The sequence below is a fragment of the Rhinatrema bivittatum genome, chromosome 1 (assembly GCF_901001135.1).
Source record: "Rhinatrema bivittatum chromosome 1, aRhiBiv1.1, whole genome shotgun sequence".
NCBI classification, from domain to species: domain Eukaryota; kingdom Metazoa; phylum Chordata; class Amphibia; order Gymnophiona; family Rhinatrematidae; genus Rhinatrema; species Rhinatrema bivittatum.
The window spans coordinates 363,821,654-363,843,320 of record NC_042615.1 but is presented as its reverse complement, the minus strand read 5'-3'; the positions used below and the strand labels follow the sequence as shown (position 1 = coordinate 363,843,320).

Sequence of the window (21,667 nt, the reverse complement as noted above, 5' to 3'; positions counted from 1 at the left end):
TTTACTAAAAAAAACCCAACCTGGACCCATTTAATCCCACAAATTTTCACCCTATCGCTAACCTACCTTTCATAGCCAAGCTAATGGAAAAACTGGTCAATACTAGACTCACAGACTACCTCGAATCACACGACATCCTATATCCATCGCAATTCGGTTTCAGGAAACGCAGAAATACAGAAACTCTCCTACTCTCATTAACTGACAACATCCTGTTGGGTCTCGACAAAGGTCAATCATACCTTCTAGCTCTGCTAGACATCTCGGCAGCGTTCGACACAGTGAACCACACAATCCTCATCAACCGTCTCATGGAAATAGGTATGTCAGGTGCTGCACTCCTCTGGTTAAAATCCTTTCTAAGCGACAGATACTACAAAGTAAAAATAACCAACAAAGAGTCTCACCCTGTAGCTGCCAAACAAGGAGTTCCCCAGGGTTCCTCGCTCTCGCCGACCCTATTCAACATATATCTTCTCCCCCTATGCCAACTCCTCGATAACCTCAACCTCAAATACTTCATCTATGCGGACGACGTGCAGATCCTAATCCCCATCAAGGAACCCGTCTCCGACACTCTAAACTACTGGAATAGCTGCCTCCACGCCATCAACCTCCTTCTCACAAGTCTCTGCCTCGTTCTCAATACATCCAAGACCGAACTGCTAGTCATTTCCCCTAATGATAACAACATGCTAGCCATCAATACTAACACACCTCTAGTAAATCAAGTGAGAGACCTTGGAGCCTTCCTAGACTCCAGAATGAACTTTAAAAAATTCATCAACACCATCACCAAAGAAGGCTTTTACAAACTACAGGTATTAAAACAGCTAAGACCTCTCCTTCACTTTCATGACTACCGTTCGGTCCTTCAAGCCATACTATTCTCAAAGATAGACTATTGTAATGCGCTGTTACTTGGTCTCCCGGCCTCTTCTACCAAACCTCTTCAAATGCTGCAAAACGCTGCAGCCAGGATCCTCACAAACTCCCGCCGCATGGACCACATCACCCCGATTCTAAAAATTCTTCACTGGCTACCCATTCGCTACAGAATTCTCTTCAAGACACTTACTATTATCCACAAAACCTTATTTCAAGAATCTTCGCTCCAACTTAACATACCCCTCAAACCACACTCCTCTGCAAGACCCACCAGATCTGCATATAGAGATTCCCTCCAGGTTCCCCCCAAAAAATCCGTTTTTCACAACTCTATTGAAAAACGAGCACTATCAATTGCTGGTCCGCATCACTGGAACTCCCTCCCGCCAGATCTCCGCCAGGAACATTGCCATATCACGTTCAGAAAAAAAATTAAAAACTTGGCTGTTCGCCCAAGCATACCCCTGAAAAGCCTCAGGGTCACCCACACAGTCTCATACCCCATGGATGCGTCCATTTCCGCAACTCAAAGGAACTGTTGTTCGACTAATTGCTTAACTTGCTTAATTCATATACACTATGTAAATTTGTACATAATTCTTATCCTGTAAGCACCCTCTCCTGCTTTTTGCCCTTCTCTCCAGTTAGAATTTGTTTAACCTATCTTTTCTCTAACAGCCTAGTTCCACGTTCCCTGTTATAATGTAACTTTTTGCTTTCTCTGTTAACTGGTTCCCCCTAATTTATTGTAAACCGGTACGATAAGACCTGGTCTTGAGCATCGGTATATTAAAAGAATTTAAATAAATAAATAAAAGAAATAAAACTGCTTTCACCTCTTATCCCTCCTTTAATCTGCAGATATTATGGGTGACTGCTTCCATAACAAGATTCACAAGATTAATTTTAAAGTCTCCCCCAGGTTGCTGCCACCACCTGTTCCTCCCCATCCATTGGCGCCTGTCACACTTTGTTATTTTTCTGACATCAGAGAGGAGAAAACTATTTTATTTGTTGATTTTGTATACCGGCGTTTGGTGGGACCACCACAACAGTTCACAATATGATAAAATACAATAAATAATGAGCATAAAGTACAATACTTAATAAAAAGATAGATAAAAACAGTAGTAAAGTTATTAGTTACAGTTAGTAATAAATAATAAAGCAAAAACCAGTAAGAAAAGAATTAAAATCATTAAAACACATCATAAAAGGATACAAATAGAGTAAGGCAGCATAATAAAATACATAATGTGTTGTATGGGATCTTGGTATGCATTCATGGATAATCAGGTCTTAACTTCCTTTCCGAAAATGTTGAAATTCGACTGTAACCGTATTTCAGCTGGGAGAGAGTTCCATATCTTTGGGTCTGCTAATGAAATCGTACGATCTCTTACTTGGCAGAGATGTGCAGATCGGACCAAGGGGATACTCAATAAACCATTATTAGCTGATCGTAAGTTTCGTTGGGGGGGGGGGGGTGAAGTCTGATAGCTGCGTTTAACCAATCAGTCTGGCCCTCATGAATGATTTTATGTAAAATACATAAAATTTTGTACTCAGTTCGAAATTTTATGGGTAGCCAATTAAAGATGTTAAAATCGGGGTGATATGTTCCTGTTTCTTAGTACCTGTTAAAATTCTAGCAGCTGAACTCTGTAAAATCTGTAAAGGCCGAATTGTAGATAATGGAAGGCCAAGAAAAAGCGAATTACAGTAGTCTGTATTTGCAAATATCAAGAGTTGAAGCACTGATCTAAAATCAGAATGATTTAGAAGAGGCTTTAGGCATTTCATTGCAAAACTACCCATCTTCTCTCCATCTCCAACCTCACTGTTTCTCTGATTCCATTCCCACCCAGCTCCTCAGTTCCATCTCCCCTGCAGTCATCCACTCCAGATGTCACTTCCTTTCCCCTGTAACTATTCCCTCTTCAACATGCTGTGATCACACCACTCCTCAAAATATCTTCACAGGATCTTACCTGCCCTATTGCCACACTTCCCTCTTCACTTTCACTTCCATATTGCCATTCACCTCTGTCTTTTTTTTTTTTAATCTCAAGTAGGTCTGGATTTACTCCAGTCTGGCTTTCATCCTCTGCATTTCACAGAAACTGCTATTGCTAGAGTCTACAATGTCCTTTACTCTATCCTCTCTCCATATATCCAAAATACTATTAAAAGTATCATTTCTTTCTCTATATCACTAAAATCAATACCATTCTTCCTAAGCATGCTATCAAAACACTCATCCACTCTTATCACTTCCTTTTTAGAATACTGCAACCTGCTTATCTCAGATTTCCCATTGAATCATCTTTCTAAACCATACAGCAAACCAGCAGCCTCAAAATGGAGAAATTACTTACCTGATAATTTTGTTTTCCTTCAGGACCAATCGGTATGGTGTACTCCTGATAGCAGTTGGGAGATGGAGTCAGATTTCAATCTGACGTTAGCCTACATATACCTTCAGTATTCTCCTCGAAAAGCAATTGTGGATATATGTGTGTTTTAATAATTTGATTAACTAGGACTGGTTAAGCTGATGTCCAAACTGGAGACCGCCAGGGCACTCAACCGAAAAACGCCGACAACCGGCAACTATGGGTGTCTTGAACTAGGGGTAATACCTGGCTTTCCCGTGCTTGTCTTGCTCTCGGGAATTGTCACCCAAGGTTTCCGGATTTAGGGGCAGCCGTGGGCGGGATGCTGAGTCCATCGGTCTACACTAAGGAAAACAAAATTATCAGGTAAGTAATTTCTCCATTTCCTAGCATGTAGCAGATAGACTCAGGACCAATGGGATGTACGAAAGCTACTCCGAACCGCATGGGAGGCTGCCTGTGGTCCACTTAGTACTGCCATTGCAGTGTCCTCCCGTGCCTGGACATCCAGGCAGTAGAACCTGGAGAAGGTATGTATGGAGGATCACGTCGCCGCCTGACAGATCTCGGTTTCTGCCCAGGACACTGCCTGGGCCCTTGTAGAATGGGCCTTGACTTGTAGGGGTGGATGATTCCCTGCCTCTACATAGGCCACCTTGATTACTTCTTTGATCCAGCGGGCTATGGTTGCCCGCGAGGCCGATTCCCCCTGTTTCTTCCTGCTGTGAAGGACGAACAGGTGGTCCATCTTTCGTACAGATTCCGATCTTTCCAGGTATCGGACTAGGAGTCTGCCGACGTTCAGATGGCAAAGAAGGCGTGAGTCTTCAGAGTCCTTATGTTCGTCTGGAAATGGCAGCGAGATGGTTTGGTTTAGATGGAAATGAGAGACCACCTTCGGAAGGAAAGAGGGTCAGTGCGAAGCTGCATGGATCCCGGTGTGAACCTGAGGAACGGTTCTCAACAGGATAGTGCTTGAAGTTTGGAGATGCAGCAGGCTGAACATATTGCCACTAGGAATGCAGTCTTCAAGGTCAGGAGCCGTAGGGACAAATCACGTGTAGGTCTGAAGGAAGCTCCCGCTAGGAAGTCTAGTAGTAGGTTGAGATTCCATAGGGGCACCGGGCACTTTAGAGGTGGTCGGATTTGCTTGACCCCTCTCAGAAAGCGGGAGACGTCTGGATGGGATGATAGACTGACGCCGTCCACTTTGGCTCTGAAGCAGGCCAGTGTGGCCACCTGAACCTTGAAGAAGTTGACAGACAACCCCTTCTTCAAGCAGTCTTGCAGAAATTCCAGGATCATGGGGATTTTGGCTGTCCACGGAAGGATGTTGCAGTCCTCACACAAGGCTTTGAATATTCTTTATATTAGTATTTAAGTTAGAGAAGTGGAAAACTTACCTTGCTCCGAGCATGCGTCAATCACTGCCTTGGAATAACCGCTCTTCGTCAAGCGAGTCCTCTCAATGGCCAGACCGAAAGAGAGAATCGAGTTGGATCTTTGTGGAGGATCGGTCCTTGCCAGAGAAGGTCCCTGTATGGAGGTAGGCACAGAGGGTTCCCCACAAGAAGTCTTCGCATGTCTGCATACCATGGCCTTCTTGGCCAGTCCGGGGCCACTAGAAGTACTAGCCCCCCTGTGGTGTTCTATCTTGTGGATAATCCCTCCCAGTAGTGGCCATGTGGGAAAAGCATACAGCAGGTCTTCCTGTGGCCAGATCTGGACGAGGGCGTAGGTTTCCTGGGATTGCGGTTCTCGTCTGCGGCTGAAGAACTTGGGCGTTGGACCGGGTTGCCAGGAGATCCATTGCTGGGGTTCCCCAGCAGTTTACACATTCAACTGGAAGGCTGTGGTCGACAGCGTCCATTCCCCTGGGTTTACACTCTTTGTACTGAGGTAGTCCGCAGTGACACTGTCTTTTCCCGTGATATGGGCGGCTGAGAACCCTTGCAGGTTTGCTTCCGCCCACGCCATTAGGGGGGCTATTTCCAGGGATACCTGTTGGCTTCTGGTTCATCCCTGGCGGTTGATGTAAAAATCTGTAACCTGGCGGTTGATGTAAACATTTGTAACCTATCATTAAAATCATCCATTGTACCTGAAGACTGGAGGATAGCAAATGTAACCCCAATATTTAAAAAGGGCTCCAGGGGCGATCCGGGAAACTACAGACCAGTTAGCCTGACTTCAGTGCCAGGAAAAATAGTGGAAAGTGTTCTAAACATCAAAATCACAGAACAAATAGAAAGACATGGTTTAATGGAACAAAGTCAGCATGGCTTTACCCAAGGCAAGTCTTGCCTCACAAATCTGCTTCACTTTTTTGAAGGAGTTAATAAACATGTGGATAAAGGTGAACCGGTAGATATAGTATACTTGGATTTTCAGAAGGCGTTTGACAAAGTTCCTCATGAGAGGCTTCTAGGAAAAGTAAAAAGTCACGGGATAGGTGGCGATGTACTTTCCTGGATTACAAACTGGCTAAAAGACAGGAAACAGAGAGTAGGATTAAACGGACAATTTTCTCAGTGGAAGGGAGTGGACAGTGGAGTGCCTCGGGGATCTGTATTGGGACCCTTACTTTTCAATATATTTATAAATGATCTGGAAAGAAATACGCCGAGTGAGATAATTAAATTTGCAGATGACACAAAATTGTTCAGAGTAGTGAAATCACAAGCAGATTGTGAAATTGCAGGAAGACCTTGTAAGACTGGAAAATTGGGCATCCAAATGGCAGATGAAATTTAATGTGGATAAGTGCAAGGTGATGCATATAGGGAAAAATAAACCATGCTATAATTACACAATGTTGGGTTCCATATTAGGTGCCACAACCCAAGAAAGAGATCTAGGCGTCATAGTGGATAACACATTGAAATCGTCGGTTCACTGTGCTGCGGCAGTCAAAAAAGCAAACAGAATGCTGGGAATTATTAGAAAGGGAATAGTGAATAAAACGGAAAATGTCATAATGCCTCTGTATCGCTCCATGGTGAGACCGCACCTTGAATACTGTGTACAATTCTGGTCGCCGCATCTCAAAAAAGATGCACCCCCCTTACCTCAGCATGTGAAGCAACACTATCCTCTTTGAATGCAATGGGATTTAAACAAGAGGTTACAGGCCCAACTCATAAAGCAGGCCATACTCTAGATGTAATTTTCACGAACACCCTGATAAGATCAGATCCTCCTCAATGCACTCCCATACCATGGTCGGACCACTTCAGAGTTGACACTAGATGTACCGTGAGCAATAATATACCCCAAACATACCCTAAAAACAAAACCATTGAATTCAGGAAGAAATGCCAAATGGAAGACATTATTGAAGCTATAACGGATGAGAGCAACAAATTAGATCTCTCAAACACCGACTCAGCATGTATGACCTGGCATCAAATCACCAGTGACATCGCCAATCGTCTTTGTCCGCTTATAACTAAAGAGATCAACTCTGAGAAGAAAAACAAGAAACCTTGGTACACAACTGACCTCAGAAAGATGAAACATGAGCTTCGTAAAATGGAAAAAAGATGGATCAAAAACCACGACTTGACTCAGCAACAAAAATTCAAATCCCTACTCAACAAGTACCATAAATCAACCGATGAAGCAAAAAAAAACTATTACTCAACTAAAATCCATCAATACCAGTTTAATCCACGTGCCCTTTTTCAATACGTGTCTAATCAAATCTCCCCCATAACGAACATCGACCCCGAAATTGAGACCAAAAATAAATGTGAGAAATTAGCCACCTATTTCCAGGACAAGATATCAAATATCATGGCTCGCTTTTCATCTCCATATCAGCCAACAACTCCAGCACTAACAAACTCCCAAAATGATTCACCCACACTCACAAATTTTGAATTATCTACTGTATCGGAGATTGAAGCAATTCTAAAAAGAATTAAACCTGCATTACACCCTGTGGATATTATGCCAACTAAAATGCTCCTGGCTATCCCTACTAGAATAGCCCCGGCGATCACCAACATCATTAACACATCTATAACAGAGGGAGTCTTTCCCACACAACTCAAACATGCCATTATTAAGCCTACCCTTAAAAAAGCAGACCTGGATCCTTCTGAACCCGCAAATTATCGACCAGTATCGAACCTCCCACTATTATCAAAAATACTTGAAAAGGTTATAAACAAACAACTAACTGACTATCTAGAGGAAAATCATTTACTCTTCCCTTCGCTATTTGGATTTAGGAAGAACCATAGCACCGAAACACTACTAGTGTCCCTTTCTGACTCCATTCTAAAATCCCTGGATACTGGTAACTCTTATATACTGGCCCTACTTGATATCTCCGCAGCATTTGACACAGTGAACCACAACACACTCCTCTCTCTTCTTTCACAAATTGGAATCACATGCATGCCCTATCCTGGATACAATCATTCCTGAAAGATAGAACTTACAGCGTCAAAGTAGGACACCATTCGTCAAAACCGAGAAATCTGTCACAAGGTGTCCCTCAAGGATCCGCCCTTTCCTCAACGCTTTTCAATGTTTATCTATCTCCACTCTGTAAACTACTGAAGAAATTGGATCTCCGTCATTTCATATACGCCGATGACGTACAGATCATTATACCAATCAAGGATTCACTTGCTAAGGCCATGAAAACCTGGGAATCAGCACTCACTGAAATAAAAAATCTACTTATGGAAAACTTTCTTGCAATCAACACCAACAAGACCGAACTACTCATCATAACGCCACACAAGAATACCTCAACAAACTTGCAACCTGATCCTTCCTCAACAACAGACCACACCAAGCTGAAGCAAGTCCGCAGCCTTGGGGTCATGATTGATAATGATTGATAATCACCTTACTTTAAATAATTTCATCTCAACCACAATCAAGAATGGCTTCTTCAAATTACACACATTGAAAAGAATTAAACCGTTATTACATCCTCAGGATTTCCGGACTGTGTTACAAGCCACAATTCTACCAAGGATTGACTATTGTAACGCACTACTACTGGGTCTCCCTAAAAGCACAATTCAACCCCTTCAAATGTTGCAGAATGCCGCTGCTCGGTTAATTACTAATACTCGACGGCATGAACATATTACTCCAGCACTCATGCTCCAGCACCCGTATCATTTAGAATTACTTTTAAAGTTCTCTCACTCATCCACAAATCAATTCACAACCAAGAGATGCAATGGTTCTCTGATCAGTTCATCGTTCACACCTCCAACAGACCAATTAGAAACATTCACCAAGCGAAATTAACTGTCCATCCACTAAAACACATCAAACATGTGTCCACCAGAGACCGATCATTCTCCATAGCTGGAATAAAAATCTGGAATAACATGCCGTTGGACCTGCGGCTTGAATCCTGTCACAAAACTTTCAAACAAAACCTTAAAACATGGTTGTTTGAACAAGCTTTCACACTATGAATCTCGTCTAACCTTCAGCAATACCATATGATTCCTTACCTTCTCCAAGTTCTTATACTCGACAATAATATTTACTATCTGCAACTCCACACCCCCACATGGTTTATCAATTCAGGCTATTATATATAATGAGACGTTGGTTTGCCTCAGATAGATTATTTGCTCCTGCAAATACATGGTTATTAATATTCTATTGTTCGATATTTATGCATATTATTTGAAACCCATGTTTTTCTGTAAAGCCTGTTGCTATTAATTGTTTTACTGTTTATTTTATACTGTTACATGTAAAGCCTGTTGCTAAATTAATGTTTCACTGTAAACCGAGGTGATGTATTGCTATACGTAATGCGGTATAGAAGAACCTATAAATAAATAAATAAATAAATAAATAAATAATTGCGATGGAGAAGGTACAGAGAAGGGCTACCAAAATGATAAGGGGAATAGACCAGCTCCCCTATGAGGAAAGACTAAAGAGGTTAGGACTTTTCAGCTTGGAGAAGAGACGGCTGAGGGGGGATATGATAGAGATGTTTAAAATTATGAGAGATCTAGAACGGGTAGATGTGAATCGGTTATTTACTCTTTCGGATAATAGAAAGACTAGGGGGCACTCCATGAAGTTAGCATGGGGCACATTTAAAACTAATCGGAGAAAGTTCTTTTTTACTCAACGCACAATTAAACTCTGGAATTTGTTGCCAGAGAATGTGGTTAGTGCAGTTAGTATAGCTGTGTTTAAAAAAGGATTGGATAAGTTCTTGGAGGAGAAGTCCATTACCTGCTATTAAGTTCACTTAGAGAATAGCCACTGCCATTAGCAATGGTAACATGGAATAGACAGTTTTTGGGGACTTGCCAGGTTCTTATGGCCTGGACTGGCCACTGTTGGAAACAGGATGCTGGGCTTGATGGACCCTTGGTCTGACCCAGTATGGCATTTTATGTTCTTATGTTCTTAATTGTTGTGGCGTTGTCTGACATGACTGACAGATTCACTTTGGAGTCTGTGACTGAACCGTAGGCAGGCTAGTCTGACTGCTCGAGCTTCCAGCCGGTTTATGTTCCAAACCGACTCTTCCTTGTCCCATTGTCCCTGGGCCGTCAGTTCCTGGCAGTGGGCTCCCCACCCTCGCAGGCTCACATCCGTGGTGAGATCCAGATCGGTGGTGATAGTCTTACTCCCTTGCTCGAATGGTCTTTCTTTAGCCACCATTGGAGTTGGTTCCAAACCTCTGCCGGTAGCTGGAGCCGAATGGAGTAGTTCTGGGACATCGGGTTCCATCGTGACAGTAGGGAACTTGTCCATTGTAGGGGTTAGAAGTTTGGCTTTCTGACTGTTGGCAAGCCACGTCAGAGAGCTAACGTCTGTCCCACGTCTAACTGTTTTTTCCCTGGGCCTACGCTTAGTGTAAAGAAAATGTCATGCTCCGACCGCAGTAAGCTTTAGCAAATGAAACAGCCTTCCTCTAACAGGAAACCAAAACATATCTAGTGCAAGCTTTTGCAACCCCCAGAACAGCTCATGACCTACTTTCCTTTCACACCTAGATAGTTCAGTACAACTGCCTCATGACCAGCTAATGACCTCCCCCCTCCCTGCCTGCAGACTGACCGCTTGCACCTACTGCCCACTTGCGCCTACTTAGTAAAAGGTCAGCATAAACATTTATGGTGGAAAATATTGTAGCAGTAAATATGTGACGTATGTATCCAATGCAATGCTATGTAATCATTTTACAATAAAAGAGCAGGCTTCCCAGAAGCCGAAGCATGCTTCACCATGAATACTGTCTGAGGTGTCTTCATTGCCGTTGCTACAGTCCATGGGATGACTTCTATGGTTGATGTCATGAGACCGAGGACTTGGAGGTAGTCCCATACCTTGGGGCGAGCGTAGTTCAACAGTTTTCGCAACTGGTCCATCAATTTCCTTCTCCTTGTAGGGGGAAGAACAACCTTGTCTTGATCAGTGTCAAAACGGACTTCCAGGTACTCTAGCGATTGGGAGGGCTGCAGGTAGCTCTTGGCTGTGTTGACGACCCACCCGAGATTCTGCAGTATATTCTTGACCCTGGTAGTGGTAACTTTCCTCTGGAGATTTTGCCCTGATCAGCCAATCGTCCAGATACGGATGTACAAGGATTCCTTCTTTCCTCAGTGTCGCCGCCACTACTACCATGATTTTGGTGAATGTCCGAAGGGCAGTAGCTAGTCCGAAGGATAGCGCCCGGAACTGGTAATGATGGTCCACTATTGCAAAGCATAGGAAGCGTTGATGGTGGAGATGGACCGGGATGTGGAGGTAGGCTTCTGACAGATCCAGAGAAGTCAGGAATTCTCCCGGTTGTATTGCCCTTATGACTGAACATAGGGTTTTCCATGCGGAAGTGCGTTACCCTCAGGTAGTGACTGACGGTCTTGAGGTCCAGGATGGGCCGGAATGTTCTCTCCTTTTTGGGGACGATAAAATAGATGCAATAGTGACCAGTATTTCGTTGGTGCTTGGGCACTGAGGTTATTGCCTTTAGGCTGAGTAGTTTTGTCAGTATGGTTTCCACTGCCGACCTCTTGGAGAGGGAGTGGCATGGTGATCTCACAAATTTGTCTGGAGGGATGCTGTGGAAGTCAAGATAGTATTCCTCTCGAATGATGCTTAGAACCCACTTATCAGACGTTATCTCGACCCATCTTTGGTAGAAGAGGGTAAGTCTGCCCCCTATGGCTTCTTCCTGTGGATGGGTCTGTTGATTCTCATTGTGGGGTGTGGCCGGAGCCTGGTACCTGAGGCAGCTCCTCTCTTGTGTCTGCGGGGCCCTGCCTGCGGGGCCTGCCTGCGGGGCGAGGTGCTTGGTATGTGTTTTTGTATGGCCTAAAACGCTGGGCTCCTCTGCCCTTGGTTCTTCAGGGAGAGAGGCGCTGGTTTCTTTTGTTCCTGTCCTCCGGTAACCGAGGTACTGGGGATTCGGCACATTTGTTGGCTAACTTCTCCAGTTCGCTTCCGAACAGGAGGGATCCTTTAAAAGGCATTCTCATGAGATTCGTCTTGGGGGTCGCGTTGGCTGACCAATTTCGGAGAGAGAGTTGCCTTCTGGCTGCCACTATGGATGAGATGCCCCTGGCTGAGGTGCGCACCAGGTCAGATGTCGTATCCGTGGGGAACGATATTGCTGGTTCTAATGTTTCGGTGCAAGTGTTTGTGTCTCTGGAGAGAAGCAAGCAGGCACGTGTCACAACGATGCAGCAGGAAGCGAGCTGCAGGGTCACTGCTGCAACATCAAATGACTGTTTAAGGATGGATTCCTGACGTCTGTCCTGTGCATCCTTGAGTGCAGCTCCTCCTTCGACTGGGATGGTTGCATGCTTTGAGATAGCGCAGACCATGGCGTCCACTTTGGGGAACCCTAGGAGTTTTTGGCCACGGGTTCCAGGGGGTATAGGGCTTCTAGGGCCCATCCTCCTTTGAAGCTGACCTCCGGGGCATTCCATTTCAGGTCAATAAGCTGTTGTACGACCTGCAGCATTTGGAAATAGCATGAGGCCTGATGGAGACCGACCAAAACTGGGTTCGTCTTTGGCTCCGCTGTGGTACTTGTGCCAGGAATGGCCAGCGTCTTCAGGCTCAGAGACACGAGATCTGGTAACTCGTCTTTGGAGAAGAATCGCATCATGGTCCGGTATGGTTCCATCCCTGGAGGGGATTTCCCTTTCCTCCAGGGAGTCAGGCTCTTCCCCAGAGGTGTCTGTATCTCCTAAGGGGAGGCATTTGTCCGAAAGGGGCAAGTCTCGGGGGATCCGGTTGGGGCTTGGAAGGTCTTGCAGTTCTGGTGGAGACTGTGGCTGTGTCACAGGTGGTACCGATTGCACCTGGATGAAGCTTTGCAGCCTTCTGAAGAATTCCACCCAGGAAAAGGTCCCTGGGTCCATATTGAGTCCAGCGGAGTTTCCCCGAGGTGCCCGGGATATAGAGGTCCGGGGTACTATCATTGGTGGAGCCAGACTCCTCTACTGTCTGAAGAGAGCCTTGCTTCGGTTCCCCTTGAGCCTCTTCGCACTGCAGACATAGGGCAGAGGCCACTTCGGGTTGTGCAGCTCTCAGGTGGCAGCCAGAGTGACGAATTGCTCTCTTGATTAACAAATGTTGGTACCCAATCAAACCAAATCACACTACCTTAACCCCTTTCTCCAAGGTGAGTAACTGAACTGAACTTTTCAACCTTTTTACTTAGGTATACACTGCTCCTAGCTTATTTCTAGCTTCTGGCTACTTTTTTCTGTTTTTTGTTTTTTTTTTAAATATACAAACACTATCTTCTGCTTACTAGCTGCCTTACAGACTACTAAAAATACAAACAGTCTAACTTCTGTTTATTCGCTGCCTGACTATTAAAAACACAAACACACTAAATAATATTCCCAAATAGTTAACTTCGCCCTAATACTTAAAAAAAAGAAAATGTCCCAAGCAAAAAACTTACTGATTTCTTTCAGCCACCAGCAAGGTGATCCTCTCCTCTCAGTGCTCCTACTGGATTGTGGAGTATTGTGAGCTTCTTCTTTTTTTTCGAAGTACATCTGGCCTCTTGGTAGATCCTCCGTGAACCGGACTCTTTTTTTCTGGTTATGTAAAGCATTGTCATTCCGCTGTCCCAGTCTTCATTCAGTACATTCTAACTTAAGCCGACATGAGAAGCCAGCTGCTGACAGGTCAACCACCTTGATGTCGGAGGATAGGGCCAGTGTCTGAGGTCTTTCTTTACTAAAGATCTTATTGTAGTTGGCGCATATGCAGATGCATATCCGATGTTGCAAGGGCTAATGCCGTTATCCAGCTCGTGATATATGGGTTGCATCACCAAGGGGGTGAATTCTAGGCAACTGGCAGTCATTTGTCGAGGTTTGTCCTCTGAGTTGGGTCACTGTCCCTGCCGGATCTTTGGCAGGGACATTCAGGAATGATAAGTGCCCAGAAAGGTATACTGTGTACTGGAAATTATGCTTGTTGATCTGACTGCAATGGTATCGTCTGCAGATGCGATGATTGGAAGTGTAGAATTGTGCTTTCTTTTACCATGCTGTTGTCAGTGGGCATGGTTTGCACGCTTTTAGAACTCCTGCTGCGACTTGGAGGGTTGGATCCGCATCCCCTTGTGTTTGGCGCGGGTTGCATTGTCTGCCCAGACTTTGGGTTTGCTGCGGCTGTAGTCCTCTGGGCGGCTGGTATAACTGTGGGCAAAAGGGAGAGTAGGTCTATGCGTGGTTGAGGGTATCCTCTGCGAAAAGCTGAGTAGCTCCTTCTACCCACTAATTGTTCTCGCTGAAGGGTGAAGCATTGTACCGCGATGTTTTGTTTTTTCAGCTAAGCTACTGTTTCCCTCAACCTCTCCCCAAAGAGACCATCAGGAAAGCAGGGGAGGTCAGCAAGCTTCTCATGAACATCCTCCCTAATAGCGTTCGCCCACAGCCACACCAAGCATCTGGCTGCAATAGCCCCCGCCAAAGTTCTGGCTGATATATCGGATATTTCATAAATAGTGCGGAGTAAGTGGCATAGGCCTTCCTCCAATGCATGCAGCAGTACTGGTAGAGTATTAGTCGGGTCAGCACTCTTCACCACAGGTTTCAAAGATTGGAGACACTCTAAATACTGAGTGATATAAAACTGATGTTGCTGTATCTTGGCATTCAACATCGCCGCCTGGAAAATGCGCTTCCCAAAGGTGTCTAGATATTATCCTTCCCTGGAGGGGTATTGGAGTGCAGCCGTGATTTCTTCACTCTCTTAATAGCCTATTCCACCACTATGGATGCACGGGGAAGCTGAACCATGTTATAGAAGGGTGTTTCGCGCATCCGGAACTTCATGTCTGTTTTACGCGACGTGATCGGTCCCAAGAAGGGACCGATCTGGTCCATGCTCTGGTCATTACTTCGTCCAGCATTTCATATGAATGCAACGCAGTTGGCTCTGCCGGCATCTCCAGTATCTTAAGTATGCCCACAGCTTCCGCTCGGGGGTCCGGCACCTTCTTGATTTCCAAATTAAGCACATTCCCCACCTTCTCCACAAACCTGGAGTAGGATAGGACATCTGGCGGGGAGCTGGGCAGAGGCTGTTCCTCTGGGGGGGTCAGAGGGATAGCCCGTTGCAGAGCCCAGCGATGTGCAGGGTGACTCTCTCCTCGAAACTTGTTGGGACACATCATTGGGGGGCTTGGTTCTGGCTGCTTGGCCTCCTCACCTGGTGAGGGAGGACTCTTGTACCAAGGTTTGTCCTGCTTCTCATCATGGCCTTGCTCCACCAATAAAAGGAGCTGCATCAGCAACTGTGAAATTTGTGCCACCGCCTGTGAGGATAGGGTTCCTGTGGCCGGCCTCTGGAGGACAATGTTGCTAGCAGAATGTCTGAATCAGGGCCAGCAGGTCGTATGGGCACCTGAATTACATGGGGTCCCTTCTTGTGTCTTTCCCTTAAGGGCTCCTGGAGACATGACCCCCTCTCTCTTGCATCTCGACACTTAGGGCAAATCTGAGCAGGCCCTGGATGAATGAGACTAGCCCGCTGACTTATGTACTGATGTCTGCTCTACATCCGAGAACACTAGCACCAAATCTGGGATGGAGGCTGCACCTATGGTCGGTCCTTGAGTCGTGGGCGACAAGCCTTTATCCATTGAAGTATGTGGGACCCGATGATGCACATGGCCCTTTTGTTTTGATGCACCTCCCACCGACATTCGATGTTTCAGGGATATACTTTTTTGTCTGTGCATCGGTCGACGCTCCTCGATGATTCGATCCTGCACCTTGTCTCCTGTGCCTCAACGCATGCCCATTGGTCCGGCATCAGAATGGTGCGTCAATCCGTCTAACAAATGCTTCGGTGCATCGAGTTTATGGGTCGATGCATTGGTCAAATGCCTCAGTGCGTCAGGCATGTGTGTTAAAGCGCTCATTTTGCCCGAGACTTGCCTGGGCTGCGCAGACTGTAGTTTCCCTAGCTCCTCTGGCATCAAGGCGACATAGGCGCGCTTCTGCGGGGCCCTTGGGTCACCTAAAGGGTCCAATGAGGAGGCCCTTTTTATTCTCAACCTCAGGGATTCCCGACTGGGTCCTGGAGAGGACTGAGTGGATCCTTTGGATGGTCCCAGAGCACAGGATTTCTCTTTCAGCTTCTTTATTTTTTCTATCCTCTGCCTGCATGCCCTCGGGGACATGTGGCCACAGTCCCTATAGCTGGACAGATCATAGTCGAGCCCCAGGTAGACGTAGCAGAGGCCATGGACATCTGTAGCCAACATCACTTTCCCACATGGACAAAACTTAAATCCAGGCAGTCTCGGCATCCTTCTGCTGTTTTCCACAAGCAGTCACAAATAAGTTAAGTTTGTAGCCAAAAAATGGCAACTGTCAAGGAGCTCCAGTGCAGCCTGCAAAGCGGAAGAACAAGACAGAGGCAGGCTGGGAGCCACGTGGTGATATACAGAGGCAGGCACACAGAGCAGAGCTCTGTCTGCTTTGAGGAGCTCCACCACCTAGAGAACCGGAGGACGTTCCCAGATATCATGGTTAATTCAACCTGCTTATCTGCGGATATCAGACAGCCAGAAGGAGGAAAAAATAAAAAGGTAAGTATTTTTAGTCTTTTTTGGTTTTGTTTTTAAGAGGAGAGACTGCAGATGAGGAGAAAAAAAACAGTGAGGAGGGATGAGGGGTAATTTCAGTGACTGTAGCCAAGAATTATCCATTTTCCAAAAAATGGAAGCCTCCTTGTCCACTAGCTATATTTAACCTAGAGACTGAGTAAAAGATTTTCAATTCAGGAGCTTCCATCCAAATTTCTATCTTCGTCACTAGGCCTAATGTCACAGCACGGGATGCTTGCCTGCCATCTGCAAGAGACAGAGAATACTGGCAAGCTGAGATCAGAACAGGAGTTTATAAGGGGTTTAGTCTTAGGGGAATTCTGCGCTACTGCGGAACGCAGAATTCCCCCCCTGCGCAGAAAATGGCAGAGGAGACCCCAGCATGTTGCGAAGGGCGCATGCCCCACTCGCAGCGAAGATGAAGGCCCTGGCATGCCGTGGAATGTGCTCTGCTTGCGGCGAAGATGAAGGCCCTGGTGAGAGTGAATGTGTGAAGAGAGATGTGTGTGTGTGTGTGGGGGGGGGGGGGGGGGGCGGGTTGTGAAAGAGGTGAAGGGAGGGTGTGTGTGGAGGAGAGAGAGGGGAGAGTGTGTGTGAGAGAGAAGAAGAGGAGGGAGTGTGGGGGAAGTGTGGGGGAGAGGTGTCAGAGAGCAGGGGGTTGTGAAAGAGAGGAAGGGAGGTGAGAGATCAGAGAGGGTGAAAGCAGGGGGGATGTGAGAGAGTGCGGCGGGGGAATGGGGGGTGCTTGAGTGTAGGTGCCAGAGAGAGGGAACCTATATGAGGAGATTGTCAAGGAGTGTGTGTGTGTGAGAGAGATTGGGAGCTGGTGTGATGAAAAAGGGATCATGTGTATGAAAAAGTGATCTTGTCTATGTGAGGGTGCTAACCTGTGTGAAGAGATTGTGTATGTGTGAGAGAGAGCCTATGTGAAGGGGTGTTTGAGAGAGAGACATAGGTAGCCTGTGTGAGGATGTATGCGTGAGAGAGAGAGGGAGTTTGTGTGTATGCAAGTGAGAGGGACCCTGTATGAAGAAGCCTGTGTGCGAGAGAGTGAGGGAGCCTGTATGAGAGTGTGTGTACGTACACTAGAGAAGAGGGCACATGTGTGAGAGAGGAAAGAACAGATGGAGCCTGTGTCAGGGGTAATACTGAGAACGGGGTCAAACTCTGGTAGTGGCGATAGAGTGGAAGGGGTTGAGCTTAGAGATAGAGGGGAGATACTGGCAGGTGGAGGAGTTGGAACCTGAGAGGACAAAGTGGCCAGGGGAGCAGGGAGAGCGAGTGGATGGGACACTCACAGTAAAATTCTAGGGAAATTCTGCTCAAAATATTTAAAATTCTGCATCTTTAAGTAATAATTTCTTTCTGTACTAATTTAAAACGTAATTACTTAAAGACTGTTATGTAATTGTATTATTTTGACAATATAAAGTTTGCAGAATTTTAAGTTTTTGTGTGCAGAATTCCCCTAGGAGTAGGGGCTATGTCAGCAAATCTGTTAATCTCAGTCTCCATCTGCTGGTTCAGAGCCCATGCATCAGGACTGGTCTGGCTGGATGAAGAGGAATTAAAAATATATATTTGGATCTCTAAATTATTAACAAAATCTTTTACACAGTGCACTTATGAAAACCTACCTTACAGGTCTAATTCTATGGCTCAGGTAACAGTTCTGTGGCACAGGTTTCTTGTTTGAATTTGATTGATAAGAGCAGACAGGCACAGGCATGCTATAGAAGCAAAGCGTTTGAGGCTAGGAAGATTGCTGGCATTGCAGCAGAGATATCCTGCTGACCATAGAGTTATGTGGAGGGTCAAAGAAGAGATTTCCTTCCAGCCCTCAGGGTGAACAAGGCTGCTTTTATCTCCTAGGAATGTTCAGGAGATACATAAAATTAAAAAGGGGAAAATAGTCCAATTTACCTGGTGGAACGAAGAAATGGTCACCAGATTTCAGCTTATAGTTTGTACAATGAAGAGTAACCAGCAGCAAACCACGAACAATGTAAAATACCTAATAATTGAAAAACAGAAAATTAATTTTTTTTTTTACAAAACATATTTCTCAAGTTCTTTGAAACTATACAGAGTCAAACACAATTTTCTCTAAGGATAAGCAGATCATCTCAGGTTTAAAGGTAGACTGACTTACAGATCTGGTAAAAAATGTACCTATTTCTATTGATTGACAAGCAAGTTGAACTGTGGAATGGGGAACTGAGAAGAATTACTAATTTACTTGCCCAGTGAAGTTATGCCTGGTTGCATAGCTGTGCTCCACCCCATGATCTTCATGGCCTAACATGCCAGGGATCTGCTATGGTATAAGTGAGGTAGTTAAACTAACAATGATGATGATCCACAAATCATGATGATCCACAAAAATATTCATGATGATCCATGATATATCATCATGATGATCCACAAAGATATTCACAACATCTCCCCCCTCAAGCTAAGCATCCAGCTACATCCACACACATCTGACAGACCCATCAGAAGAGCCTACAAAGGCACTCTCTATGCCCCCCCCTGCAAAAACATCCTTAAGGAAGCGTGCCTTATCCACAGCAGGTCCCACCCTCTGGAATACTCTTCCGCCTGATCTCAGACAAGAACTCTGCCTTCAGACATTAAAAAAAACCTTAAAACCTAGCTCTTCAGCCAAGCCTTCAACAGAGATTTAAGCTCCTTCTGAAGTCGCCTCCCAGTCTAGGTTATGTTGCACTCTCGAATTAATCCTCCCAGCCCTCTTCAGGGGCCCCCTCTTTCAAACCTAGCATGCTCATCTGCCCATATCAGGTTCCTGCCCCCTTATAGTTTGTCCCCTTATGGCATCCCAGTCCTGTTCGACTCTAACCCACTATCCTACCTGCTCAAGTTAACCGGTATTTATCCTGTTACTCAGCAGATATCATTTCACAGCCCAATGCTCTCCCTTAACTAGCCCCTCAAGCTGTGAGCCCTCTACCTAAACTCAACAGCTCCTTAGTCTTCCGGGTTCATTTCTTGATTGTAACAGAATAATAATCTTAACTGCTCTGAAGTTATTTCTATTCTGAAAGTATTTATCTACTCGATTTTAATTGTTGATTTAATTTGTACGGAAGTTATTTCATCTACTTGACTTAATTGTTCCTTGTTTTAAATTGCAATTGTTCCTTGTATCGCCACCAAGCGACTGTTCTGAGTTCAATGTAAACCGGTGTGATCTGTATTATATACAGGAACGTCGGTATAGAAGAAATCAAAATAAATAAACAAACAAACAATGAAGCAATAACTAATAGTAAAGAAAAAATATTTGGGGGGCTTCCGTTACATATTTAAATCATGTAAGGCAAATATTTCAGATACTGAATGATCAATTTTATCCACCTTCCAAAAATTACTCAATTTATTTTAATTACAATAAATTGCAAATTATTTTTCAGAACAAATTATCTATAATGTGCTATAGAGGAAATTATAAGCAAAGGGATTCTACTGATGCTATAATTAAGTGGTCAGGGACCCTAACCAAATTTCATGAGGTTAGTTATAGTAAAATTCATTTACAGAAGATCAAAATTACCAACTGTCTACTACTAGGACAGGCATCTCTAGTCCTTGAGTGCCACAAACGCATTTAAGCACTGAATTGCCTACCCCTGGACTATTAGATCCTTGCCCTTCCTTGCTGACCAAAGCAGCTAATGAGGATTTTATAGAGGATCTTCCTTTATTTAGCAGAAAGGACTTATGCCTACTACAATGAAGTCATTAGTCTTTCTGTTGCTTAAAAAATATTCAGAGAAAAGTTGGAGAAATCAAGTTTGTTTACCTGTAAACATGATTCTCCATATACAGCAAGATGAATTAGCCATGACCCATGGGCGATGTCATCTGATGGCACTGAACAGACCCATCTATCAGGCTCAGTAAAACTTTACTAAGCATGTGTGGGAGTTCCCATGTAAATGCCTTGTGAACTCGTCTTCTTCAGAACTTAGCTTTAGCAAGACAGTGAGTTGGACAGGTAATAAGCATGGATAATTCATCCTGCTGCCTATGGAGAAAGCAGAATTGCTTACATGCAACAGTTCTCAAAGGAAAGCAGGATGCCAGTTCTCACACACGGGCGACATCATCTGACAGAGCCCAGCATGGAAAACTTATATCAAACTTACTAGAACTTTGAGCACTTTTGAGCATGCCCAGCAAGCCATACTACTACACATCCACGCGGGGTCCCTTAAGTCTCATAATATAGAATTCAGGAATAAACCCACAAAGTGAGAACCCAACTCCATGGGGAGATGGGTGGGTTTTATGAGGACTGGCATCCTGCTTTCCTTGGAGAACACTTATTATAGATAAGCAGCTCTGCTTTCTCTGAGGACATGCAGAATGGCAGTCCTCACACATGGGTGAATCCCTAGCTACAGTTTGCAACCAACCCCCCCCCGAACATAAACAGGGGGCCAACAAAAAACCAAACAAGTTCCAACGGGCACAACCATAACTAGTTTATTTTTATTTATTTTTTTTATTAATTTCAACAATTCAAGCAAGACATCACCTTACTACAGAAAACCAAAAATGGCTCATCAGAAACAGAAAAGTAACATATTACAGGAAAATTAAATCCCAATAATAAATCATTTTCCCAGAAGAAAATTCAATAAACAAATATGCAGGGGGCGTAATAATGGGAGAATTAAAGAAATCACAAATACAAAGAAATAGGCTTAACATGAAATCGGCAACCTTATATCATGGATCTAAATGGACCTAACTTTTCCCAGGAGAGGAAAAATAATATACTCCTGGAGTTAATGAAGGATTTGAGTTGCTCAGGAAAAATAAATACAACACATTCATTCTGAGAACAAATTATACATTTACAAGGGTACCTTAATACAAAGGAAAACCCTAATGAAGCAATCTGAGGTCGTAGAGTAAGGAAATTACATCTGCGTTCTTGAGTAAGAACATAAGAAATTGCCATGCGGGGTAAGACCAAGGGTCCATCAAGCCCAGCATCCTGTTTCCAACAGAGGCAAGTACCAATTGCACTTAGATGAATTCTCATGGAGTAGGTTTTAATCAGCTTTTGAGAAGTGTAGAAGGTAATCAAGCAGTTTGTGTGTTAGGCAGGAGAAAGGATCTAAGGCCTTTTGCTCACACCACATGGAGAACCTCCTCCACTTCAGTCCATACAACTTTCTAGTGGAAGGCTTTCTGAAAGCCATCAAGATCTGAGAGACATCCTCTGAGAGATTGAGAGGTTGAAGTGTCATTC

The 21,667-nt window shown here is 44.6% G+C and overlaps 1 protein-coding gene across 4 annotated transcripts in view; it reads right to left on the bottom strand.

Annotated features, from left to right (window-relative positions):
- CENPC (centromere protein C) overlaps positions 1-21,667 on the bottom strand; it is a 526,811-nt gene that overhangs the window by 94,640 nt on the left and 410,504 nt on the right. For all 4 annotated transcript variants that reach the window (XR_003856588.1, XM_029600831.1, XM_029600842.1 and 1 more), the window contains one exon: positions 18,307-18,397. Coding sequence is in view for 3 of the 4 variants with exons in the window: in XM_029600831.1 (XP_029456691.1) it covers positions 18,307-18,397 (91 nt within the window). In the remaining variant the exon portion in view is untranslated. The remainder of the gene's footprint in view (positions 1-18,306; positions 18,398-21,667) is intronic.